The sequence below is a fragment of the Neopelma chrysocephalum genome, unplaced genomic scaffold (assembly GCF_003984885.1).
Source record: "Neopelma chrysocephalum unplaced genomic scaffold, ASM398488v2 Primary Assembly neopelma1_69, whole genome shotgun sequence".
In the NCBI taxonomy this organism is placed as follows: domain Eukaryota; kingdom Metazoa; phylum Chordata; class Aves; order Passeriformes; family Pipridae; genus Neopelma; species Neopelma chrysocephalum.
In genome coordinates this window covers 3,864,211-3,892,200 of record NW_020897729.1, presented here as the reverse complement: position 1 = coordinate 3,892,200, position 27,990 = coordinate 3,864,211, and the positions used below count along the sequence as shown (strand labels likewise).

The 27,990-nt window shown below is 41.0% G+C and overlaps 1 protein-coding gene across 2 annotated transcripts; it reads right to left on the bottom strand.

Annotated features, from left to right (window-relative positions):
• Positions 1–40: 40 nt before the first annotated feature.
• On the bottom strand, positions 41–27,257 carry DCUN1D1 (defective in cullin neddylation 1 domain containing 1). Of its 2 annotated transcripts, none has more exons than XM_027685402.1 (7): positions 26,818–27,257; positions 11,877–12,093; positions 10,433–10,601; positions 9,750–9,880; positions 5,136–5,218; positions 4,801–4,897; positions 41–3,300 (listed from the first exon to the last, which is right to left on the bottom strand). In XM_027685402.1, exons 2-7 carry the CDS (start codon positions 12,049–12,051, stop codon positions 3,221–3,223), a joined length of 735 nt encoding a protein of 244 aa, XP_027541203.1. In that variant the 5' UTR covers positions 12,052–12,093; positions 26,818–27,257; the 3' UTR covers positions 41–3,220. The 2 variants fall into 2 exon arrangements, with proteins under 2 accessions (XP_027541203.1, XP_027541202.1); XM_027685401.1 differs by lacking the exon at positions 26,818–27,257 and adding an exon at positions 20,008–20,123.
• Between the last annotated feature and the right edge of the window lie 733 nt (positions 27,258–27,990).

Genomic DNA, 27,990 nt, shown 5'->3' with positions numbered 1-27,990 from the left:
AATAAAAGCTACAGAGACTTTTGGCAACTGTATTTAAATAAAGTGTGAATGACAAAAGTTTATTAAATGCATTCTTAAAAAATTATATCTTTCTTAAATAAGGATTTCTCAGCACGGATTTCATTGTAAAACAGTTTTGAAGCAGGTCATAAGTTACTTATTAACAGGTTGATAAAAAAAGTCACTTCACTACTGTAGGATGGTCTTCAGCCACATTTAAACCACTGCAGTGTGTGTGGTGTCTTCCTTCACATGCTAGGGAATGGCAATGCTGGGAACACCGGCTCCATGGGGACTTGTACACATGTACAACAAGCAGTAGGCAAGGTGGTGTAGCAGTTTTTAGATTATTTTTTTCCCCAAAAAGAAAAAACAACTTACCACGAAACTGTATTTTATGCAGAAGACAAGTATTCCATGCTTTTTCCCCCCCACACTCCTTAAAAGAACGTTCCAGAAATAAGTCTTACAAATAATACACTGAAACAATGCAGGAGAAGCCTCAGTCATGGCAATTTCACTGGAGCTTTATTGCCTCTGTTGGTAATGAGAGGGATTGTAAGAAGTTACATTTGAACTTACAGAGATATGTAAATGACGGTTTTTTACTAAATATAATCTCAAGATTAAGTGTTTTATATCAGGGCACTTCTAATTTTGTACATTTTTTAATGTATAAAAACAGGTTACAAACTTGATGTTTGCCTTCTTTTTTTTTTTTTCCCTTGACATTTGGCAAAATTAAATCGATCCATTTGCGGGGAGATCATCGAATTGAAGACGTAAGCACTTACGAATTAAAGCAATCCAAGGAAGCAACTGGCTGCATTCTTTAAAAAAAAAAAAAAAAAAAAAGAAAAAAACCCACACAAATATATAAAGGAAAAACACACATGGCCACATCCGAGCACGTTTCAATACAAAATATTCCCTGTAATCAGGCATTTTGTCCTTAAAACAACACCCTGTTAAATCAATGTTTCTTTCAACTTCAGTCATTTTGAAAAACTTTTAAGATGCCATGATAGCACAAATAACCCCTTTTCTGCAACATAATAAGTCGAAGTTTTATGTATTTCTTTATAATTACACAGTAATTATAAGCATGTAGTACCAAACTGATGACAACACTATTTTGTTGAAAAGATCCTGCATTCAAAAGGAATAGTCTTTAAAACACCACGGCATTTCGCCACTGCCCAATCTCAGACTTTTTGGAGGGACAAGTCTGTACTGGGATAAAAAGCAAGTCAGTTCTCCTCTCCAAACACAGCAATACTTGAACTAATCAATCTGAAACGGTACCAAAACCCTCAAGACAGAAAACAGCACGCAGAGATACCTTGTCGAGCTTTTTTCCACCCCACCCACCCCTGTAATTTAAAGTCCCCATTTATATTTACACAAAATTGAGAAAGGATATACTGAAAGCAGCAAAACACACAGTTTTTGGCATAGCCAATTCCAGTAGCTGGAGCAAGTTTGCAATGTTTTTGTGGAACTGTATTTTTGGAATCAATGCAGAAGTGGATTTGCTAAAAGGGCACTGCTGGAAGGGGAGCCAGCCTTAAGGGCAATTTCAGAGAGTACAAATAAAAAATTTTCATCTGTTTAATATTTTTCAATTTTTCCCTAAAATACTTTTAGCATCTGCATAAAAGTGTGCTGCTGTTTAGTGCAAGTACCAATGACTCATCCCAAAAATAATTCTGGCCTTATCACGGCACTATTTAGAGCACAAACTCAACCCTCTCTCCTCACTTGTGACTCCGGTCTGTCTCCTCTCCTGGAGCTTGTTCTTTCCAGCTTGTTTTACAGAGCAGGATTTATCAAATCTCTTCACAAGTAACTAACTGAGGAGTAAAAGACCACAAAAGCAGCTCAAGAGTTCTTGTAATATTAAAGATAAAGAATAATTGCATCTGATAAAACCTGCTTTGAACCAAATGAACTTGATTTAGTCAAACGCAGTAAGACAGTAAGAAGTAGTGATCAACAAAATAATTTAAACAAACAAAGCCAGTGTAGTAGTTTGTATCTGATCTGTGCTTGTTTGGGAAAGCTTTACTCTTAATTTCTGTATTTGGCAACCACAGTGATATGTCAATTTAAGGAAAACTCAACAAAATAATTGAAAAAAGGGTGTCATCTGTAACGGCAGTACCTCTATGTTACAAAGATTTAACTTACCAGGATAATGGTTTCAAAACCTAGATTCACATCAAACTCACCAGCTTCTTGTACAACAGGGCCATTTGCTTCATCATACCTCAACCATAAAAGTTACACATCTCAATTTAAAATACTGTATTGTGTAGCAAACAGTTAAGACACAAATTCAGTATATTCAAGTTTTCGATTTCCACAGAAATGAAAAACCTTTCTTTGACAGACAGATAAGCATTTCAGAACTGCAATGAAATCTGATTTCTTAGACAGTAACCTAGGGAATATTGGATGCTATGAGGACACACACAGCTCATCTCCTGATGTCACTGAGGGCTCTGACATCACACGTGGGTGCTGTAAGTGCAGAGTTGTGTCGTAGCTCAGCTGCCCTCACAGTCAGCTGGGCACGATCAAACCAGGCAGGGAGGCACCGAGAGACCCCAGGATCAACAACCTTGGGCTTCCTTGCTTAGTTCTGTATTTGTTTTTACCAGATACTCAAACTCAGACAATACCTGCACTTTTCCAGAAAAGAAAAAACTCGGACCCAGGACACTTAAATATATCACTCTTGCAGGAAGTGCTCTCAGTACAGTCTTTGCAACCAGCCCCAAGTGTATATTTAAGGATTCTTTTAAAAATTGTTTCGATGTTGATCTGTATAATTCTGATGCCGTACAACAGTTGTCTGATGATGACCAGCATTGTGCTTTATGTGAAACCAGAAACCTCAAAATAATTATAAAGCTTCTAGGACTTATGGGAGATGAAACTAGGGTGATCCACCAACAAAAAATAAATCCATGATGAAATCCACAATGTTGGAATTTTAACGGGCAAGAGTGGTCCAGACTAGAAGAAAAGCCCAAACCACCAGGAGAAGAATGAAATATGATATGGTCCAAGATGTATCCTTAAAGGTTTGTCTCAACCCTCAGCCATATTGTGAGGATTGATCTTCAGTTCAGTCCAGCCAGCAGAAATTGACTGTGCAATTTTCCATTTCAGGTATTTGTACAGACTATGTACACTCTAGAAGGGTCCTTTAGTGCTACACTGTCGTACTTTTTGTCCCAGCAATTTGAGGGCGTGCAAATTCCACAAAGTCATCAATAAGAACCGGCCATGCCCCTAAAAAGATAAAAACACCAGAACATAAGAACTCTGTTCAACAAGCCATTCTTTTAAAAGCTTCAGTTCCAAACAAGCTCTTTACTTTCCAGTCTTAAACCAGGCAGAGTTTCTAGCTAAAAAAAACAGAATTTGATTTTCTTGCTTGAAATTTAAGAGCTGGTTAAAGATTTCTGCTTCCTTTAACCCCAGTTAATACTCATCTCTTTCAAAGGTCATCTTCCTGACCAAATAAAACAAAAAAAATGCCTCCCCCATAAAAAAAAAACAAACAACCTGACAATGGCACCAGGACTCCAACTTGACCTGCAGGATGGCAGTAGCTGCTTAAGGAGTGTTGAACACTGGATGGAGCAGTTCATGCTGTGAGCAGCAGCATAACAGAACATTCTACAGCATTTACTGCTCACAGTATGGTTTGCATGAATGCCAAGCTCATCATCTGTTAGAACCAGCACACTCAGCCACACCTGAGCACAGCCAAGCACACCCTGACAGTCTGATGCCCCAGAAGGCTCCTGTTACACTCCATACACTCCTCCACATTCCTTACCAGGAGGCAGTTGAAATACATAACAATATTTTACACATTATGGGCAGCCATAACCAAAGAGTCCCCAGTCTTGTACATGATGGTCACGTGAAGGTTAAAAATAATCATGGGTGGGGTTTTGGTGGGCTTTTTTCTCCTTCGAATATTTTTATTCCAAATCATTCAAATGTATTTTCTACCTTTAGTCTTTCTAAACTACATGGATTTATCGCAGGCAGGAGCATTTTCTCGATGACAGGGGAATGAGAGCTGTCCATAATTATTAGATGAAGTTGCAGAAGTTTGCTCCCCTCTGCTCTGGAAGTATCACAAGTTGACAGCCTCCTCCCCTCCCCTCCCTGATGTGCTGCCAAGCACTGAGGGTGATCAGCTGTTCCTGGCTACAGATGGGACTGAGAAAGATCGATACAGAAGTTTACAAGAAACACCATTTGGTAGGAAGTGACTTATGTTTAGCAATCCCTGTGTGCTGCCAGCTTCACTTCTATATCCTTACATGGCCAACCCTCACATCAACTGAGGCAACCAAACTTAAAAACATTCTCAGCTACGAAATGCAGTAAACCAGAGGACCCTACACAGAACTGCCTGCCCGTGGGTCAGTTCCTTGGATGAAGATGCCAAGAACTGCTCCCACCGACAGAGAATTCAAGGGTTTTAAATGCACAAATATCAGGGCTTGTCTCAATAAGAAAGAATTTGTGTCTGAGCTCAGACAGAAGAAAAAAAGAAAATGGATTCTATGGAAGTTTCAGCATTTCTTTTTTAAACCTGCAGTAACAAACAGATGTTTACAACATGCATTAAAGCAGCTCTGACTGGGCTTTAGATCACTGGGGATATTCTAATTGTGCTGTTATTAGACAGCTGTGCCAAAGCAGACACACATTAATGAATGTAGCATAAAACACAGTTAGAAGTTAATGAAAGAAAATGGAAATGTTTACCTTCCTCATCATAGTTAGACATATCATCTGCTATCATTGTACTAAAGTCTAGAAGAAGGTTCCAGGTATCCTTAGGAATTGATCTTTTATGATGTTCCTGTTCAGAGGGGTAGAAAATTTATATTTAAAAAAAAATAAATTAAAACCCTATTACACATTCATTTTTACTGTCTTGGACACATTCATATCCCCAAAACGTATTTCTCTTGTACACACTATGACTATCTGGGATTTGGGTCAAGACAGTCTATTTCATCTACTTGATAATTTAAACATATTTATCTTCCAAGTTTTGAAAATACTGCAATCCAGCTTATGTAAAGATTTAAACTTACCAACAAAAATTTGTTCCACAAGTCTAGAAATTTAAATCTTCCATTAAGTACTAAATTCCAGTAGGCAATGGCCATTTCTAAATCTGTAATATTAAAATATATTACTTTTAGAGATATACATATCAAATATATAATCTCCACAAGTATCTAACACTAGGATGAACTATATATTCATAAAGGTGAAAAGATTAAACTAATGCAAATATACTCATGGATCCTTTACAAAAAGGCAACCATAAATAAAGTGTTACACAAGTATGTTAGATTTTCATACTATTACTTGAATACAGAACTGAAAACTGCCTGTATTAATATCTAACATATCCAAAACACACAAGGACATTTCATGTGCCTTTTGCTATATAGCAATACATAATTAAAAATCAGAGAAATATTTTTGGTTTAGAAATGTTACTGACTTGAAAAGAAAATTTGTAGTATTTTGTAGTGAGGTCTGCTTTCATTTGTTTAAAATATATAAAATACAATTTACATAAAACTGGCCTTTCATGATTTCATTTTTAGAGCAACCTTATTATAGGTCCTGCCTTTGTAACAAGGCTTTTGTCAAGTGCTCATTTCTGCAATCACATTTCCTTGGGAAAAAAGAATCTTTAAGTAGTGTCTTTAAGCAGACAGACAGTTGATGGTGTGTTTGTTGGCATTATTTTGGTCGGGCTGGTTTTGGTTTGGTTTTGGGGTTTTTTGTTGGTGGTTTGGGGTATTTTTTGTTTTGTTTTGTTTTTTTTTTCTTTTGTTTGCTGGGAGTCTCTGCATCTTGCTTTTTTTTGTTGGTTTTTTGTTTGTTTTGTTTTTTCCCCCTGAAGATTCCTGTGAAATTTCTGCTTGCTTGGAATCAGTTTCACAGGACAACTGAGAAATCTGACCTGACCCACTTCAGAGCAGCCTCTCAGGCACTGGGTGCTGTTAGGAGTGCAGCAGTTAAAGAGAGAGCCTGGTTAGTCTGGCATGGAAGGGAAAAGAAAGACAACTCACCTCCCTGGCATGTGCCAAGGGCTAAACTGACATGCAGTTACTGTTTAGTAGTGGCAGACAGTAACTTGTTAGCTGATAAAGGCAATTTAGAACCCAGATATGTAACTCTTTGCCCAGTGTCACCTGAATTACCAGGAATTACCAAGCAATTCCTCTGTGCTGCAGAACAAACCACTACTCACTGTGAATTCCCAAATTCAGTATCCTTAGCCAAACACATACAGTGACCCCAAAAGCCTGCCCATGTAAGTGGCCTCTTTTTTTAAAAAAAGCTCTTATATATTTTGCAGTCTAGCAAATTTGTTCCATAAACAATCCTCTTGTGAAAGCAAAGAGAAAACGCACGGGATCAACTGCACCTCAAGAAAAAAGAAAAAAAGCCCAAACCAACAACCCAACACCACCACTCCCTTCCCCCAGGATGCCCAAATATTTAAAAAAACCCGGGGAGGTAGATCTTGGAGATGAAATCAACAGCAAACAAAACAAAGCATGAAATCTGCACTGCTGAAGGGAAAATAGATGGTGATTGTGAGTTTCGGAATTGTTTAGTATCTGAAATTAAAAGTTCTTTTCGAACAGCAGAGTCACATTATAATGCTTCTGAATAAAATTCATGAAGGATTTTCCAGCAACTGCAAAGGGATGTGATTTCAGACAAAAGTGTAAGTCTGAGCCTTGAGAAGAAGAGACAGATTAGAAAGAAGTCACTACTCCTCGGTAAATAAGCTGTATGTGAAAATGGCAAACATAATTCAATACTGCAAAGGTTTGGTATCTCATCTTTAACAGAAGATTCAGATACAAAACCATGCATTTTAGCTCTCAACTAAAACTACTGTCTTTCTAAAAATTAACAGATACAAAGTTCTGATGGAGTTGATCAGTTCCTCAAGGAAACAAGATTAGAAAACTAAGTTTTATTCACGTGTGCTGCATTAATGGTATGCACACAGAAATGCAAGGTCTTTACAGTGATTTGTAAACAATCACTATAAACAAACTGTGCATTTTGACATGCTTATCCAATTTTGAGATAATTCCTGTGGGTAAGCAAAGGCTGTTAAAAAATCTCAGGATACTGCAACTTCAAACTTATTGTACGAGTAGACATAATGCCTTGGGACAAACTACATGTTTTAAAAGAAATTTTATGAAATAACAAAACTGGAAGTTAAAGATATAATTTTAGGTTTTCATAAATGTAAGAATGCTCAGGAAAATTCTCATGGATGAAATAGGAAAGCCTCCAAGTATATACTCCATTTTGAGTTTTATCCAGAGACATGCAAGAGAAGCAAACAGTGTTTGAGATGAACATCAGCTACAAGGGGTTCTCCAATGGTATGCAAATATCACAAGAACTTTTAAGACATCCACAGTACTTACACAGTAGTAAGGATTTATGCAGATGAAATACATTTCCAGAACTCTGCCTGAACTACTGCACAATGTTTGCAAGATTAGAGGCCAATATACATTAAAATCAATTTGCAAGTTCCTACAAGCAGTTATTCAGACACACCAAAATGAATTGCCTAACTAGGAGCACTTACTTTGCAGCACTGTACTTCTCCCAATATTCTTTTCCTTCAGGGTTTCCAGAATTACTCTGCCCTGTTGTAAATTCATGCCTAGAACTGTGTATTTATGAGCACCATCCGGATTTTGCTCAGTTCTACATCACTTCCAGACCCAGACTTGAAAACAAAAGCAATGAAAACCCCCACCTTATACTATGTATATGCTATATAGATCTGAGAAAACTATACTTTGTCACTGTTAGAGCTTAACCTGCATAAAGAAGCTTTATGATGAATGAGAAATAAAGCAAGGGAATTAGTTTTCCTGGTAAGTCATTTTTATGGAAGTCTGTTCCATCTGGGACACTCAACAGATTCATTTCTATACAGGACTTGTGGGGGATTTAGAAAAGGAATGCAAGTCTTCCTTGTACCTTAAAATATGGAAAAGAAAATAAAAGGTAAGTACTAAATCAAACAGTTCTGTTATCCTGAAGCTTTGAGAAAACCAACTAAAAAGGGTCATGTAATTATGGTATCATTGCAATTTGTTCATTTCATTTTTACCACCTTACAGGGATCCTACAAAATGCTCATTGTTGTGTAAAGCTGTTTAAAGATTGAAAACAACATACAAATGTTACAATGGTAACCATAAAAAAAAAAATATACAAATGTTACAATGGTAACCATAAAAAAAAAAATCGAAGAACAAAACCCTGCAACCATTCACACTGCAGAACAAACGCTACACTGACACTTCCCACATCCTGACTTCTACCTTCCCACATTTTCCTTGTTGTAGCAGCCTAAAAAAATTAATCTTTGTACAAGACATAAGAATCAGCACATTCATCTACTTGCATGATTCAGATCTGACTACAAGCACGCACAAGTATTTTCCTACTGCTTCACAGTACTCTGAAGCTTCTTTAAAGACAATGAAATTCACAATCCAATTGAAAACAAAAAACAAGATACAGAAAGATGTTAAACAATGACACAGTTGAAACCAAGACACAGAGTTTTTGCTTATTTACTTATTTTTCAATACTTATTTTAAGCCAAAAGTTGGTCCATATATAAAAGCAAATAAAACTAAAGCAGAAGGCTCATCTTTACACAGCCTGTGAGTACAAAGCTGTGGTGGTTTTCTGTGGCAGTTTTAGGGCATTTTCTTTACTGAGGAAAACAAACTTACAAGTTGCCAGGGAAGAACCTACAGGTCTTTCAGTATTTTACTTTCACTCAAAAGTAGAAGAGTTAAGAAGTTAACAGCTACAGAATCATGAAATGATAGTTTATGGCTGATATCTCAATTACACTGTATATAAATTAATGTGCATTCTGGATTTTTAACATTACTGTTTGAAAGAAATTTTTTTCCCTCATTTTTGCTGTTTTGAGTCGACAGAGCTACAGTTTTTCAATTAGTTCCATCTGAACTGTGATGTTCTGAAATTATTTTTAATAAGTGACTCTTCCACTTCACCTGTTACACTGACCAAAGCCACAGTCGGCACATGAGCCCTGAAATAATGAAAAAAGCATTCAGTGAAATGAGGGGGGGGGAAAGCTGTAGGTAGACACCTATTACCAACAGCACAACAACAGGCATCAGGCCCAAGATACAGTAATCCATTTGTACTACTCCAATTCTATTTTGCCAAGACATTTGCAAGCATTTTTGGTGTTGCAAGAGACTGCACAAGTGTGCTTATTAAAACGGCTTTACAGCTTCAATTTATGCTAAAAGTAAAAATTCAATTAATCTGTTCAGTGCTGCAAATTCTAAGTGGTGCAATTATGCCTTTAATGTAAGACCATAATCCATTGTGCTTACTGAGCACTGCACACACAGACTGAAAGAATAAACCCTCTCTCATAAAATTTTGTAGCCTTTATTAATGATGCAAATATTTCTATCAATCTGAACACCTTAAACTGACGTCTATCTTCCACAACACAGAGATGTATTTTATCCCAGGGGTGATTATCTTTCAGACTCACTGGATCACAACAGCACATTCACTTCCTGCTCTAATCAGTCATTTCCTATATTTATGAGCAAATGCTTATGATTAAGAATACATACCTAAACCTTTCTGTCCCGGGTTCTTTGCAAAGTTGAAAGTAAACTGATAAAAATCCTTAAATCTTCCTGGCTCTTTTAATTCTTGTTCCATTTTAGGAATCTGAGCCTTCAGTTTTTCTATGCTGTCACATCTGCAGTTTAAGAAGCATGTTTATTCATGTATTATTCACTTTACCATAAAAACATGAGTTATAACATAAACAAAAATCTATGAACTGTTTGTGGAATACAATTATCAAAACAAAACTCAGGATGCCTTTAATGAGTCTGTACCTATGCAGCAATATTTCATTTCTTTGTTGTTATTTCTTCACGTTGCATTTGCACATACTGCCTGATACATCAGATCCTATAATCCATAAGATTTTTAGAAAAATGTGATACTGTTATGCTCTCAGAGAAAACCCAGGTATGCCTGACTGCAAACCAACATCCCTGCTTTACCACCCTGAGCAGCTCTGTGGCAACTGCCTGAAATGCTCACCCAACCAAGGCAAGGGGCACTCAAAGCCCCCTCTATTCTTCTCCCATTATCCAGCACACAGACAGCAGATGCATTTTTACAGAGGCAGACAAGTGATGCTGGACTCTCAAAAGTCTCTGAGAGGGCAACGTGACTGAGAATTCCCCAAAATAGGACACTGGATCACACTGTCAACATCTAACACTTATTAAACACTTACCCCAGCTCAGTCATTCCGTCCATGAATTCCAGCTTTGAGAACTCACACTGCGTTGCAGCTCGGAATTTCCATGCAATGATGAGAACAGTAATGCTGGCTGGGTCAAGAGCTAGATCATCACAGAACTGCTGTATACCATCTATACCAATTTTATTTTCATCTTGAGGATCTTTGGGACATAAAAGTAAGTATCAAGAAAAACAGGTATTTGAAAAAGCCAGTTTGTTCAAGTATATTTAAGATAAGGAAACATTTTCAAGAAGCCAGTTTTGGAATCAGCCTTTGTAAGCGAGTATTTTAAAAACAAAATTAAATTGTATTCTCAATGGTTAAGCTTTAACAATTGAAGCAGTTACTGCAATAAAGCCTCCCATACAATGAAGCTCATGTTATTTTCACTGAGAGACAAAAAAGCACCACAAACATTTGTTTTCTGCCTAATGCTATGCATGATATTCTGACTCATTCCACACAGAGCACAGTGGTTCTCTCCCCCCAGGACACTTAATTATTGGCATCTTGGGTAAGGCTGATGATCTGTGTCCCATTATTAGCAGTTGTGCAGTGTCCCTTTGCAAGCTGTACTAATACCCAAATCTGCCCATCAGCCACTACCCCAACTGTAGTTTTATGCATTTCCTGGCACCACCAGCATGCAGGAGATTGGACAGGGTAACCTCCAAGGGGAAGTTATGCTGCCCCATTACCGATGATTCCAAGTCAGTCAGTCACACTCCTCTTTCCACGAAGGAATCAACATCTGGTCTGGAAGTGAGATGCTCATATTTCAACTGCACTAACAAAGATCTACTAATGCAAGCCAACAAAGACTTCAGGAAAATGGTATTTGGATTATGCACACATATGAAAACTGACAGAAAACACAGCTCTCAGATTTTTTCTAAGTGCTAAAACATGGGATTTGTTCTACTGCACTGAATTCCCTGCACTATCTGTGGTACGGTACCATCGGTTGAACACTGGCGATGTAACAGATAAAGAGGCTTTGTTTTCTGTTGCACTCTGTTTGTAATTATCTGATAATAAGCCCAAAGTGAATAAAAATTAAGGTAGAACCCATCCCTGGTATGCCACCCTTCATTCTGTCAGGATCAAGTCCTGAGTGATGTGCTTTCCCCAGAAGAATCACCTGAAATCCTCATTAACCACTACAATTTCTCACTGCACACACAATTCCAGCTCCAGACTCTCATCTTGTATAAATGTACTTACACTTAGAGCACATAAAGCACCTGTATGTAATCCCTGTGAAGCAGAAGCCTAAACATATTCCCCTTCTAACTTGTATTATCAGTAATAGAAAAACAAAGCTGAAAGAGTCGGTTAAGATTTCCCAGCAAAGGAGCACAGCAGCACTAATACACTGTAATTAAGAATATATACATACAACAAGGAAATAAGCCTTAAAATTCAGGGTACTCACCTTTGTATCTGTTATATAGTTGTTCTAACTTCTTTCTGTCCAACGATCCTTTAACACTCTCTCGTATATAAAGTTCAGGATTTTGGAAAAAGTTGTCTGTTGCAACATCTAACTTCCAGTCATTTTGAGAGAGACAACTCACTGCTGTCTTTTCACTAGATTGTGTGAAGACCATAAACTGACGCACTTTATCCTTCTGTGATGATTTCAACTTGTTCTAGTGAAAACAGACAATACTGTAAATAGAAATATTTACTGGAAGAAAAAAACAAATAAATGAAAAATCAATCCTGTCTATGTTTTTTAAATCAGGACTTCTATAATTTTCCCAAGCAATTAAGATATCAAAATATTTGATTAACTGGCTCCGAGGCTGGGGCAGAGCAGGCTGCTGAACAGCTCACCATCACTGAGCAGGAGGCTGGTGTCCATTTGCTCCCAGCTACTGCAGGACCAGGGCCAGACCTCAAACAGCATCTCCTGAAGTGCCCCTTGATGGCAACAAGGGACTAGGCTGGGTCATCCACTTCAGGGAGCTACACCGAAATACCTTAAAGACTTTTTTATTTTTTTTTACGAGTTTTTTCACTTTGAAAGTCCTCAACTCCACCTACATAATTTGCAAAACATTCCTGTGAGGAGGCATTGTCTCCATTTCACAGGTGCAGCAACTGAAGCTAAAAAAAAAAGGGGTAGGTAATTCTGCCAGAGGCGGGCGGGGGAGTGAGTAGCCAAGGTGAGAGCTCTGAATTCCAGGCCTCCTGCCCAGACCCAGAGACATCCCTCTGCTCTAGCACAGAACTGAAAACTTGCTGCCAATAACTGATCAGCAGAGAGGGATTCCCAAGGATATTTTTGATGAGGAGAAGCACAGTTAGTATTTCAACGGTATGAGTTACACAAAACTAAGTGCTGATCAGGAGAGAGCAAACACAGATCCTGAGCTACATCCAAATTCAGTTCTAAAGTTCACTCAATACAGTCAAAGCAAAAGGACTCCCAACACTACAGCTTAGTAAATAAAAGTTCCGACAAAATTTTAAGTCAGGATTGGACTTCTTACACAGCACAAATATTAATTTTTCGTTTACCTTGTATTCTAACCAAAACTTGCATGTTCTGTTCATTATTGTAATTTCCATGGCTCCTTCTCAAGGAGTATGGGGAGAAAGGGCAAAGAAAATCTCAAGACATGATAAACTATCCTCAGCCAAAGAATAAATGGTTTAGGAGCAGTATGAGCTCAAGCTCTTCGTTCTGAAGGATAATTAGTGTCCAAGCACATTATCATTAAAACAAAGAATTAACACTTCAGAACACAAATTCATCTGTCCTAAAAGTCAGATACAGTTTTCTGTGCCTTGATAGCAATGAGTGTGAACACTATTATTTGTAAGAATAGTGAAATTACCAACTTCAGGGTTATACAAGAGCATCACTCTACATCTTCAACACTTTTCTGAGGCCAAAATTTTAGCTCACGCTGCAGACCTAATACACAGTGATATTAGTTAGGCTACATCATTTTTAAAGTTACGATGTGCTGCTGCTTTAATTCAGTCTCTTGAACAAGTTTCTCAAGCTGGATCTTTTACTACAAACACGTTTCTGAAACGGTTCCAGGTACAGGCCAGGCCATGAGAGCAGTTCCTGTGCAGACCCACTGCTGCCTGTCTGTGCACACTTGGCTCCACAGCAGACATTCAGCACCTTGCAAAGTGAGCTCAGAGTGCCACAGAAATCACTACGCTGACAAATCCATGTGGAATGACTTCCAGAAATGACTAATGCATTTTTAGCTGCAGTTTTTAAAAATGTATTGTTAACTCAGATATATGAAAACAAACCTTTGAATGAAATCCCAAATGAAGATGAAACAATCCCAAATTTAATGTTCTCTATCAATTACCAGCTTCCTCTAATCAGTTCCACAGAGCCAGACTGCTGCATCACCAGGCTCAGTTGCACTACAGGGCAGTCACACTTAATTACCATAGCTTTTATTTTTTTTTTCCCTTTCTTTTTTCCTTTTTTTTTTTTCAACAAAGCTGGTGCCTTTAATCATTAGTTTGTTTGTTGTGGGGTTTTTTTTAACATGCACACATAAGTTCGCATAGCCCTTTGAATGGTGACTATTCCATAAAACCTCAAGAGATTTTGTTCTGCCCTGCTCCTGGCAAGGTGAACTCTTAAAGGGATTCACTGTGGATGCTCAGGACCACAAAAGGTGGTGTGTTTTACATGTTGTCACAAAAGGAGAATGCAATGTATTACAAAAAATTGCCACTTAAATCCCTTTTATGATAAAATTTAAATCCTACATATGCACATGACCTTTTCCCGTGCTTGGGGCTCCCTAATTCATTGTAACAACATAGAACCTTTTCAAAAGAAGATCAAAAGCGCCAAGAGTCAAGCAGCTAATTACACTAATCAGTACAGCATTTGGTAGTATATTAAGATGCAATAAATCACACTGTTCAGCCATAATCTTTTTCTGGAATAATCATATTTTTACTGGTCAAATATGAGTTTATTTTTAGTAAAGAAGTGCCAAAGCCCTTTCGTTATATTTGATGAATGTTTCCGCAGAAGCTCCACATCCTAAGTGACTGGACACTCTTTGAAGGCCTACTACAGGACAGCAAGAGATGGATTTACTGCTGAGTTTTTATTATCCTATTATAGCTCTTCCTTCAGCACATTAAAAACCCACACTTCAAGCAGGAACAGGTTCCAAACCTTCTGCACTTTTAAGGACTATTTCTAGAAGCCAAGTGCTAACAGTCTGTTATTGTTCTAAGTGCAATACAGCAGCCAGAGCACCCCATAACCTTTAATCCTTACAGTCATCAGGCAACAAATACCTTACAGTGCAGTTGTAACCACTCCAATGCAACTCAATCCACTTAAAACACCTCAACTTTAACACTAGCTGAAAAGGAAGAGAGAATTTTATTTAACAGATATCTGTCTTGGTAATATATACAAATAAACACCAATGGAAAACAAATGAAACAAATTCCTAGTCTTACTCTTTGGGTTAAGGGTAAAAGGAAAAATTCAGATCTTCAAGCTTTTGATCAAATTTGTGTGGTACCCAAGCTACCTTTCATAATACGGATGTCACGAGAGAGAAGGTGACCTTACTCTTCAAACACAAAGTAACTTCTCCAAATTAAAAGCTGCATTATGCAGATTAATGAAACTACACTAATTCTAATGAACATCTGATTCTACAACATCAATTTTAAAATGAAAATCTTCCTCTTACCATGAAGTACCAAATTTGAATATTCTAATTCAATAACCTTTCCTTGATCAGATACTTCAGTGAAAGATTCCAAATTTAAAAAAAAATAAAAATACTTGGGCTTTTATTTCCTGAAGTAGTTTTCTCCCCAGTCTAGAGAACAAGAAATGCTAGAACTGATCTACCAACTCTGACCACAACATTGTTTTTCCATATCTTTACACTCATTTTTCAGTCAGCTCAGGTTCAAATATCAGCTTTGCACACTGGTCATCAATATTTTCTGGGTAGATGATAGCTGAACAAGGGCTCCGCTCTCCTGGATAATGTCCATGGGAAAGAGAAACATCCCACACTGCCTGGACTGGAGAGCTGGGAATCCCCACCACAACTGTGCTCTTGGACTTTGCTCAAAGGTCATATGTGGCCACCAGCCAGGCAAGCAGTGCACGATCAGTTTTGCAGCCCAAAATTTCTTAAGGTCCCCAAAGAAGGCATTCACAGTCACTCCAGTAACTGCTTTCCACCCTTCCCTTCCCAGGCATCGATACAGCTGATCCCATTCCTGCTAATTTCACTGCTAACTAAGGGAATCTGAACGATGTGACATCTGTGCCTTTGTTTCAGGCAGGACTCACAGAAAAGCCTGTTAAGTTCTCACGCACGTGACAGGTAAAAGCCTTTTCTAAAATAGTATCAACCTCCACAAAGTCTAAGCCTTTGTACTGCCTGCATTTAAACTCCAGCAAGAGCTCTGGCTGCGGGAAGCATCCCTGCACTTCCTAAGGACCCCACTGACGTCAGTTCAATCCCGGAGTAACTCCAGCCCGCACACAACGGGCTCGGCATCCCTGAACCTCACACGACTCCAGCTCTGTCACGGCTTTATGCGACACTAATGGTCAGGAGAATATTGCCCCCGACAGAGCCTGAATCACTCCACCTTGGGCCGTATCCATTAAAGGAACCGACAAGACACCTGCAAATAGCCCGGTTTACAGCTTGTATTCAACAAATATACAGCTAAAGCCTAAAAGGCAAAACCGTGAGCATTTTTGTTTGATAAGAAAACAAAAGTTAATCATAACAGAAATCTATGAATACACTGGAGTGCATTTTAATCCACCAACTGTGATGGCACACATGTATACTACAAAAAAAAAAATCCAAGTTAAAGACAAAACAATTAAAGTAGATAGCCATAGTTTCTGCATAATGTAAACAAACATGTGCTTTAACTACATTTTATTTTCCAAAGCAGTTTCTCTAAGAAGTAAGACAATCAGGACCTTTTTAAGCTTCATGTTTCAAACTGATGTGAAATCCATTTGTCTGCAGTGGAACAGAACAAAACTTAACCATTTACAAAGTCTGCTGAGATACAAAATCCAAGGAAAAAAACACAAGCAACATAAAATTAAAGTTGCTTTTTATGCCTTCTAATGTTCTTTTAGTGGATAAAATCATTTTAGTACCTGCATGCAGGGAGGTCAATATACAGCTACACAGAAGATGTAATGGTAATTCACATTAACCTGAACAGTGAAGGAAATGCCAAAAATCAGGGCTTTTCCAAATAAAAAAGGACAAAATAAAGCAGTCAGTTGTTTGGCATTCTTAGCTCTGGTCTGGGGCAGAAGCTCTATTCAGCCCTTAGAAGCTGCATTCATACCATGTATTTGCATTGGCACCATAAAACATGAGTAAAATATCAAGAGCTACATAATAAATTTCACACCTTGTTCTCAGAGTAGTTCATATTTCTGAATAATTTTTTCATGGCTCTAGTTAAAAGTGATTTTACAGCCTTAGTTCAAAGGGATCTCTGGTAAGCTGAGAGAGGAAACAACATCATGCACCATCTTGTCTAGCACTCCGACTACTCTAAGCGTAATGCCAAGAATCTACAAGTTTTACTATGGGACACCAAACCCCAAAATATTTAATATCAACAAACTGCTACAGACATGAACATGCACCACAGAAAACAGCCCTACAGAACAGCCTGTTGAGTTAAACACTGCATAACAATGTCATGAAGTACAATAACATTACAGAAGACAGCGTCAGACATGGAATTCTTGTAATACTGAATTTTACAACTTCCTGTCAGCTGAGGTTTACAGTAAGAAGTTATGTATTTATCAGCATAGAAACATTCTTCAGAGAACACAAACTGGATAGTATGATAGATAATGTAAACAGAGACAAGGTTAGCATTTAGCTCTGGATACAGATATGGATACTCACAAACTTGCCTGCATTACCACACGTAGTCCTAAATTTCTTAAATTATTCAGAATAGTACAGGTAGTAGCTCTTCTCTTTGGAGAAGATGGCTGAGAGTAAAATGGACCAGCTTACTGCTCTGCCTTTATTTGTGGGCACAGCACTTGTCCTCATGATGAGGTGAAGCAGAACACCCTACCAGGGAAGTTGAAGACGACCACTTCCACAGGAGCTGCTCAGCCAGCTCAGGACTGGGTGAAAGAGGCAGATTGCTCTCAGCAATCGCAGCCACTCTGCCAGGGTGTCCCTGAGCGCCGAACAGAAACATTGTCCAGGTTGCCTAAAAGGCCAGAGTGAGCCCACCAGGCTGTGTGGTGTCTATTCCAGATACTGGACACAGACAGGTCTAAGGCAGGAAACCTCTGTCCTGAAGGCACTGGCCATTTGGACACTGGTGAGACCAAGCGAGAGCCAGCAGTGCTCCAACTGGCTATGCTGCAGAGGCAAGGAGGAGTCAGGCCCCAAACCATAACAGCATTTACTGTGCTGGACAAGTTACCTGGCCCCAGGAACCAGGCACAGCCACTGGAAGGACGAGCCAGAGCAGTAGTGCACATGGGCAGGACAATGGGATATCTTTGGATCTCTGTGGAGAAGTCTCCCTACCTTTCCCCTAACCAAGCAGAGGATTTTGACATACCACAAATATAGGTACAGAATCCTGTGCCCAAGCACTAGAAACAATCCTGTATTTACTACTTCTACAAGCTGCAGCCTGTCATTTAGTTCCACTTCAGTGTCTATGCCATCCTTTCACCTGGGTGTTGGGAGTCAACAAGCACAACCTGAACACAGTTGTTTGTGCAGGGCCGAACAACTCTGCTCAGGGCCATGACTAGAGTATCCACCTTCTCCCTCCAGTCTGATAAATACCAATCTATTGGTATAGAATTGCTACACAGAATATGGCTGCTGGTTCTTCAGTTTAGTGTTTCCAAGAAGACCAAGCACGAGATAGGATTCTGCTGTTTCTCACAAAAAGCTATTCTCAGAACAACGTCCCTTACTATTTCTAACTTGGCCACTTGCTACAGCATTGTTCAATTTAAATTTCTAACCATGCAGCCAGCCAATAAAATATGCATGTACAAGACATCAACTGTGTATTTACTTTGCATACCTACACTGAATATACTGTAAGACAGCTCTATGTGATTTTTATGGAAAAAAATCTTCATAAAAAGTTGTGTAACATTACTGCGTAAGTGCTATTTGAGACAGTCCCAGACCTGCAGAATTACAATAAGACACCTTTACAGGCTGAAGTTTACCCAGGCTTCAGTCTTAAGCTCTCATAAAAAACGCAAGTGAATATCTACATCAAAATATTCAATTAAAAATTATACTAGTAACATAGTGACAAGTTCATTAGAGGTCTACACACCACTAATTTAAATGCTGGCTAACCAAATTTTTATGCCAACGTAACTCCATCAATTAAAGGCGACACTGTAATTTTTTTAATATGTTTTTAACACGACTTGACAGAATAGTATTAACAGCAGGTATAAGATAACCTTATACCAGTAAGTGTACACCAGTAGATGTTAAGACTCCCTCCTACACCCTTCCTAAGACAATACTGCTGCTATAGAAAAGTACTAATTTAAACTGTACAGGTGCAGCTAAAGCTGTACAACGTTTGTATACAGGGAAGGCTTAGAAGTACAACTATAAACTTGTTCCATCTGGTGCATAAGACACTATGCAACAAACCAATATGGACCCCTCTCATTTAAAGCAAAAGAATGTATTTTTCTTTTGTTTAGACAAACAAAAACAGCAAATTTTGTTCCAACCACTGCGGTTTCCCTCTAGAAGAGAGAAGGGAGAAAGTCAGTTGATTTGGGAGTGCACAGCAAATCCTCAGCTATAACGAAAGCAATATTACAGAGAAAATGCAAGAAAGGCCTTTACAAGGTCCCAAGACCTTCACCAGGAGGACCTTTGCAAGGTTCTCCTTTACAACCCTTCTATGAATAGGAGCCTCCCCAAAACATAAGAACAATTATCCAGAAATTCTCCAACATAACCCCAGCTTAAGGAGCATCAACATACCCAAGTTTTCCCCGCGAACTGACAGCACTTAATGGGCTCTGAGCCGCCTGAAATCCTGAGGAAAACCCCAGGCAGCCCCCGGCTCCCGGCAGCTCCCTGTTCTGCCTCCCAGCGCTGCCGCGGGCACAGGGCAGGCTCAGGGCACACACCGGGCTGCCCACAGCTCGGCTCCCCCGCGCCGTCCCGCCCGGCGGTGCTGAGCCCTCGCACCAGGTGCCAGCGCGCCCCTCCCGCCGTGCGGGGCCTCCGGAGGCCTGGGCGGGATCCCGGCGCCCCCCGCTTAGGCCCCTGCCCAGAGCAGCCCCCGCCGCGCTCCCCGCGGCCCCGGCCCGCGCCCCGCGCGCCCTCCCCGCCCTGCCCGGCGGGAGGACGAGGAAGCCCCGACCCAGCACATCGTGCCGGGCTGCGGAGCCCCCGCACCGGCGCCTCGGCCGCTCCCGGGCACCCAGCGCGCCACGAGCAGGCCCCGCTGCCCCCGGCCGGCCCCGCGGCGCCGCGCCGGGCCGGGAGGGGCCCCGGGCGGGCGCTCACCATGGTGGGGGCTGTGCGGGCCTCTCCCCTCCCGGCTCGGGCGGACTCTGAGGGCGGCGGCGGCGGCGGCGCTTCCTCCGGCGGCGGCGGCTCCGGCTCCTCACGGGCCCTTCCGCCGCCTTCCCCCGCTCATGCGCAGTGCGGGGCCGGGAGCCCTGGCGGGGGGCGGCCCGTCCCGCTGTGCCCGGAGCGCCGGGAGCGGACGGTGCGCGCTCGGAGCTGAGGTGGGGGCACCGCACCGGGGGGGAGCTCGGCCCGGGAGGGGAAGGGGAGGGAAGGAGAGAGTCCCCCCCGGCCTCCTGGGGATGTCGGGGGTGGGCTCGGAGGGGGCAGTCGGGGGTGGGGGTGCCAGCGGCTCCTCACACCGGGACCGGGTGTTCTGTCGGGAAAGCTCCCTGTATGTTCTTATTTCTTCAATATCAAAAGTTAAGGGTCAGTTGTGAGCGCCTGTGCCGGCCCCGCCGGGCTCCAGGGGCGTGGCCGCTGTTCCCGGGGGCCTGGACTTGGAAAGGGGCGAGATGGGAAAATCCCTCGGGTTTTCCAGGATGGATTCGCGAGGGAGGCAGAAGACGTTTGGGGAAGGCGAGGTCTCGGAGCAGCAGCTTTACAGACATCTTCGTTCGGGAGCACCTCCACACCTGTAAGATTTCCCTGATTTCCCTGCTCCTGACTGGGATTCCCTTTGGGGGCTTTGGACAGAAGTAGCCCTTCTGCAGTAGAACAGATGTACTGTCAAAAGAGGCTGCAGTGGTTAAATCACAGTTTGTACCAGTATCCCAGACAGTTGTTTGTTTCCCAGGAAAGCTTACTCTACCTACCGCAGGCTTTTGGCAGCTGAAGAAGTTTGGGGAAGCAGAATATTTGCTGATAAAACTCACAGCGGTGGCAAACTGCTGTTGTGAAGGACAAAGGTTTGAGATCTGATCTTGTTCTCTCATCTCCTGCTGAGCTGGGAGCTATTAAAGTAAGCTTCTGTATTTATATTACATGACTGGTATGACTGCACACACTAGAAGGAAATGAAGACTTCAAAAAGACATTCCTCATCATAGATGTTCAGGGTTTATATGTCTGTTTTTATAGAAAAGGGTCTAATTTGCTACTTGCTTACTTTGCTAAAAATCAAAGAAAAGCTTAGATGGAGTGTGAGGAGTTAAATCATGTTTGGTGAGGAAAATCAGGCCTGTCCTGTGAAGTGTCCAGTTGCGCTACTGTTCTGAAACAGGAAAATTAAGAGTTGTCTGGATATTAAACATATGGAAATATGCGTGAATTCGGCTGTCCCGAGAGACTGTAGTTGCCTGCATACCTTGAACCCTCCCAAAAAGCATGTTTTTGTAATTGAGGATGGTTGCAGAGTGGCCTGTGTGAAAAGCCACGAACACTTGCACACCAGCCCAGTCCACGTGAACCACGGCAGGGGAGACAAAGCCAAACCTGAAAATCTATCTCATCAAGTTACCTAATTGCCATCAGTCTAACGTGCTGTGACAGCCCACCTGTGATCTGGAGACACAATCTGGAAAATTATTGCGACATGTAACAATAATTTGAGAGATGAGCTGTGATTGCAGTGGATTCCTCAGGACAGAGGCAGGATTTTTAAGTGGCTTGTTTTTTCCCTAATGCCTTTGAGCCTTGCTGGTTTCCTGTATTCCAGGGTCTCTTGGTGGGTTTTTGGAGTGTCTGGGGGCACACTGTGTTTGTGTTTAGTGTTTTGACTGACTTGTGATTTGATCTCCCTAACTTACTAAATCTCTCTACATTATGAATTCCCATTGTGAAAGGTATGGAAAATCATACTTCATTGCTTCTAAGCAGGGCAGATTAAAATATGATAAAAAGATGATTTAGTGATATGAAGGTGAAATATAAAAAAATATGTGAAATGCAGATTGATGCTATTCCCAGTGTGCATGCTACTGTTTTTTGGTTGTTTTTTTCCCTATTTAAGTTTACTTATAAGGTGAAACTGTACCTGAGAAAAGGAGTAGCTTACTACTGCCATTTAAGTTGTAAGTCTAGTGTCTGATTTTAGTGGAAGCTGCAGTCTTCTGTCTTGATTTCCAGAGTGCTTCCATGGGTATGTCTGAATTGCTGAACCTGAAGTTAACTTACCCAGAGCTCTTGGCCACCATGGCCAGGCTATTTGGTGCCTCAGCCTGAGCCAGTCTGATTAGATTGAGTTACCTTCTCCATACATGGCACTCTGCAGTAGGCAGGCACAGACTTCAGACACATCCAGATTGCCCCAATTCCACTCATATCCACACACCCACGGGCTGGCTGTATCTCTGTAGATGGAGATCTGCATGATGTGTATGCTGTCTGAACCTCACCCTCAGCATTTCTGAGCAAAACCAGATGCTTTGCAAAGCAAGAGGCACCATGAGGCCACCAAAAAGTGTATTTGTTCGTATTCAGAGTAAGGTGTGTGAATGGGGCTTGTTCCGGGTTCCCTTTGTACAGCTCCCTGCAGGATGAACCCCAGGTCAGAGCTGGGATACACAGCTCTGCTGCTTGTAAACATGACACGTGCACCCAGTGATACAGAGTAGAAGGAAATAGTCATTGTGCAATCTGGAGGCAGCACTGTGATCACAGTAACATGATGACTTGTTTAATTTATTTTAAGGCTGACACGCTTGCCTTGTTTTGCTGTGTGAGCCAATGATGTTTTATCATCTCATGTGAACCCTGGGAGAACCAGGCAGTGATCTTTTTTTAAATCCAAGTGTGTCAAATGCATAACTCTGAATATAACACTGAGCTGCTTTACCCCGACTTGAGCTCTCAAGCAGACAGGCAAGCAAGTCTCATATTCAGTCAATGTAGAATCTATTTAGTGTAATCTCCTTGCTGAGAACTTCCACTTAGAGCACTTTCTGAGGAAGAGGCCCAAAGCTTTATGAAGTGTAACAATAACCTGGGACAGCTTGGTCTGGAAATGTCTTTCTAACCCCCACATCTTTTTGTCAGCTACTTTATGCACTAGAAAGTGAAACCAGAAATTCATCTTACACTGATGGAACAGTCAGAAAGTGGTTATCACTGTGGCCCTTTGCCTGCAAACTGACCACATGTTTAACCAAGAGGACAAAGTCCCATGAACTGTCCTGCACAAGGAGATTCAGTGCCACTCTAAAGGCATGAAGTTCCTTGGCATCCACAGGTACAGACCCAATGGTCTGCTCGGTTCTGCTGTTCAGCTGGTACAGATGGAATGTCTGTATCAGCCCATAATGCTTTTTTTCTGCTCTGAAAGAAGCACAGAAGAAGTAAACAATGTGAGTCCTCCTGTAGGTGTCTGAGCAATTTAAGCTGCAAAGTGACATCACCAATATCAGAAGATCATTAATAGGTTGCAAGGAAGGGTGTTGACCCTCTATTAAGTTTTTCATCCTTCCTGCATTACACAAGAGGTTAACAAGTTACTACACCCAGTCCAAGACACTATTAGGAGCCATGTTCCACATGACAGTGTCTCTGGGAGGGAGCAGGACAGATTAATGTGACAAAGGAAGCAAAGTCAGGTCAGTGAGCCTAAGAAAGTCTGAACATTTCTCATGTACTCAACCATACCCTGGCAGGCCTGAATAAATTGAAACTTTCCAGGACACCTAAAAGACAACAGAATGCAGGACTTCTGGGTTTTGTTTTTTAACTCATTAGTACTGAGATATATATACTAAAATCTAGGCATTTCATGTAATATGGATTAAAAAATGAAGGGCAGTAAGACATAGCTGGTTGATTTTTATGAGATATAGACCTTTTTAGTTCAGAACTTCTGTAAAACAAGGTATGATCTTTGCAGCCAGAATGATTTGAAATTTCCCAAGCTGTAATCCAGACAGTGCCATCACAGCTTCAAGATTAAAACCTACACCTTTGAACTGTAAGCAGCTTTCCCTTCTCACTACAGAGAATTATGGGTGATTCCAAGAATTTAGGAGACTGAGACACACTTATTTCCCTGTCCCAGTGATTTTCTGTATGTGCCATCTTTAGTTGTTCTACTTAATAAAAATAAGCCATCCTGATTCAGAGCACATATTTTGGTATTAATATATGAAACAGTAATTTAAGTTGCATATATGGGAGGTAGAGCCTTTTGCCTTGGAGGTAGGCAGACTGCAGGAGTAATGCAGACATAAAAAGTAAGGGTAGTAAGATGGCTCCTGTCATACATGTCACAGGCATTTAGCCTTTTCCAGTCCTCACACTGTCCAGCAAACTGGTTTTGGGGATCATGTTTACACAACCCAGCCAGTATTACTGTTCTCATACGTAAGCAGCAAATTGTGACCTCCACATCCACGCCTGGCTATCAGCATCAATACAGTGGGGCAGACTAAAGGAAAACATACATTAACCACATCTGTATATAACAGTTCTGGTTTAAAATTGGTTCATTCTAGCTCATATTTTATCTCATTTTACAACTCTGTAGAGCAGGAGCTGTGTCTTATGTTTCTGGGATGCTGAACGGGACACTGAGCAGGTCTGGGGTCTTTGGTTGGAGTTGCCACACCAGTATTGATCACTGAGTGTTCCTGTGTGCCAGTGCAGGTCAGGACAGCCCAGAAGAAGATACCACTTCCCTTTTCAGAGAGGCAAAGGAGGGATGCAGCTCTCAGCAAAAGTCTTTTTCACCAAAAACTCTTTGGAGCTTTGCTGACTCCAGTACTTAACAACTCCCGGTTTCCCTACTTTTTTGAGTAGGTTGGCTGCCATTCACAGAGACAAATTACCATTTTAAGAGCAACTTTTTGGCATCAGAACTATTTATATGGAAAACGGCCTGTCATGGTTTAACCCAAGCCAGCAGCTGAGTACCATGCAGCTGCTCATGCACACCCAGTGGAATGGGAAAAGAAGGAAAACGGGTTCTGCCCCTTTATAGCTTGATGGCATTAGGGTACCCTGTGCACAGGTATCTCCCAGAGCCTTACATTCCTGTGGGTCTGATGTGCCAGGACATCTGATCCACACAGTCCTGTAAACTCAGCTCTCCCTCCCCTCTATCTGTCAGGAGGCAGGGCCTCTCCAGTACTGGTTTTAGGATTCTCCACTTCTTGTAAAAACAGATCAGAATTTCTTTCCATAGGATCAGAGGAGTAAGATTAGCCCTTCCTCTCTGTCTTGGAACTGCCCACTGGACACTGGAGCAGCAACTTTCCTGGAAGAACCTCCATTTGTGATTGTTTTTCTCTGTTTCACAATTAGCAATTTTATCATATCATAAGCCAGTGTTACAAAGTACAACAGAATCAACCTTAGCCCAGCCCCCAGAGGGGATAAACAGCACAAAGGGAACACACACACCAAGTAAGGCACTGCATGACGCAAACCTGAGAACAAGAGCAACACCTCTTGAGAACAAACAAATCAACATTGTGTCTAGTGACTATTAAATTAATATAATGAATGCTTGTAATAAATTTGTTTTACATGCTCTGGTCAGATCTGTTGTTATCTCCACCCTTTGTGCCCCACACTGGGTGCCAAAAAGGTCTGTCATAGTTTAACTCCAGCCAGCAATGAGGTCCCCTCTGTACCATGCAGCTGCTTGTTCACCACCCACCACCTCCCGCTGGGATGGGGAGGAGAATGGGAAAAAGAGCAGTTTAATAATTGAAATAAAATTGAATAAATAATACTACAACTCTAATGAAAAGCAAGACAACAAAAAGAGTGCAAGAAATAAAACTCAAGACAGACAAGTGATGCTCAATACAGGTGTTCAGTCCCCATTGACCGATGCCCAGCCCATCCCCAAGCAGCAACTGGTGGCTCCTGGACAACTTCTCCCGGTTATACACTGAGCACGGTGTTCTATGGCGTGGAATATCCCTTTGGCTGGTTTGGGTCAGCTGTCCTGGCTGTGCTCCCTCCCAGCTCCTCATACACCTGCACACTGGCAGAGCATGGGAAACTGAGAAGTCCTTGCCTTAGCCTAAGCACTACTCAGCAACAACTAAAACAGCAGTTTGTTACCAACATTATTCTCACACTGAATCCAAAACACAGCACTGTACCAGAGACCAGGAAGAAGGTTAACTCCCAGCTGAAACCAGGACACAGATTAAAGCTAAAATGCAGCTATCACAATTTTAAAACCCAGCAGGACTCCAGACATGTTTTACTTAGTTATTGCTCCTATAATAAAAAATACGGAGTATTCAACCAGACAATCTGTGTTGATTATACAATGAATCCATGTTAAAATAAACAGGTTTTAAGAGAACATTAAACAGTAAACACAATCTACACAGCACTGTGCAGCGTTTTACAAACAGAACAGACAGAACACAAATAACTCCTGATCTGACTGAAAAGAAGGATTATCAACAGAAACTAATATACCTGTATTAGTGCACTGGTTGATATGTCCTCTGAAATAGTACACCTTGTTTTAGTAAAAGAGTTGTATTCCCAGATCAACTGATGTTTTTCCCTACCATTGACTAAATTTTAAATGTCCTGCCAAAAAACACTCCAATATTCGTTTTTTACTCAGCATGAAGACAGAAGCAAAGATTTTCTGGTAAGGACCTAGTACAACCATTACAACGAGGGATACAATACACACTGGAAGCTTTATAACTTTGGTATTGATATTTGCTGTATAACAGTTTAAAAAACCACCTACAAGTAGAAATTGCCTCCATCTGGAATTACAACCTTACCAACAAGCATCGAAAGTTATTTATAAGTCACTTTGTTCACAAATTTTGCAGTGTTTTGGTTGCCATCAACCTCATTAAATAAGAGGAAACACAGGCAAGTATCTACCAAGTGACTTACCTGAAGTCACCATGAAGCAGTGGCTGAAATAAGAACACAGTCCTGCCCTCCTGCTTTCCACTCTCTGTGTCCTACTCACTGATCCAGCATGGATTCAGGCTCCAGACCACAGATCTTCCCTGGGTATAAGCCATAGTAACTGGCAGCCGCTGGAGAGTGCAAGAGAGACGGAGATCCCACAGGGGATAACTGAAGTTTACTAAAGGCTCTCATTTTGGTCTGGTAACGTTCACACTGCTGGGCAGGATGATCCACACCTGATCCCCCAGGCTGACCAGCAGGCTCATGGGGAGTGTTACTCCCTGATCCTGTCTCACAGAAGGCCGGGTCTGAACACCAACACCCTCGTTCTTTCCTGGGGACTATCAACTGGGGCTGAACTACGTGTTCTGTGACCCGGCCCCCTCTCTCCCATGGCAGCAAGAGAAAATCATTACAACTAGAATCAGTTCAGGTTCATTGTTACTGGAACACCCATGACTGTTTTTTCCTAACTACAGCACCATTTGAAAAGGTATATTGATAACAAATTACAGGCAGAGATGACCCTTTTATCTCAAATACTAAAATACTGATTTTAAACAATTACATTTTTTTTCTTTCTTAATCTACCACTAAGTGTTCTAGAGACAACAGTTTAGTTACAGCTGTTACTATCATGTGCTTCTTAGCAATGCACATTTATAACACAAGAATTTATTTGTAATAAACCAAGGATTTCTAAATATGTTGTAAATTCTGTTAGAGGAAAAACCTGACTTTAGTAATTCTTTGAGCATCTCTAAATTCAATTAAATCACATTGCAGTAAAACATTTAAAGTGTGACAGTGACTTCTGCAAGAGATTTTATTCTGAAATAAACACAACCATCATTATTTGAAAAATCAATCTCAGTAGAAACTTAGAGAGAGAAAAACTTATCAGCTAATTTCCAGAAGTGAGGGAAAATGAAAACTGGTAACATTATTTGTCTCCCTTCGTTCCTCAGGGAGGACATTTTGTCAGCTTCCAGGGAACATGTTCTTGTTTCACTGGCTGTGGGCACAAGCTGTGCAGCCTCAGCAGGCAGAGAACCTCATGCTGTGAGTTTCAGTGTTTTGGTACAGATTCAGTGTAGAAACACAGCCCTGTCATGTAGAGAGCAAAAAATAAATGCCAGGCTGCAGAGGCTC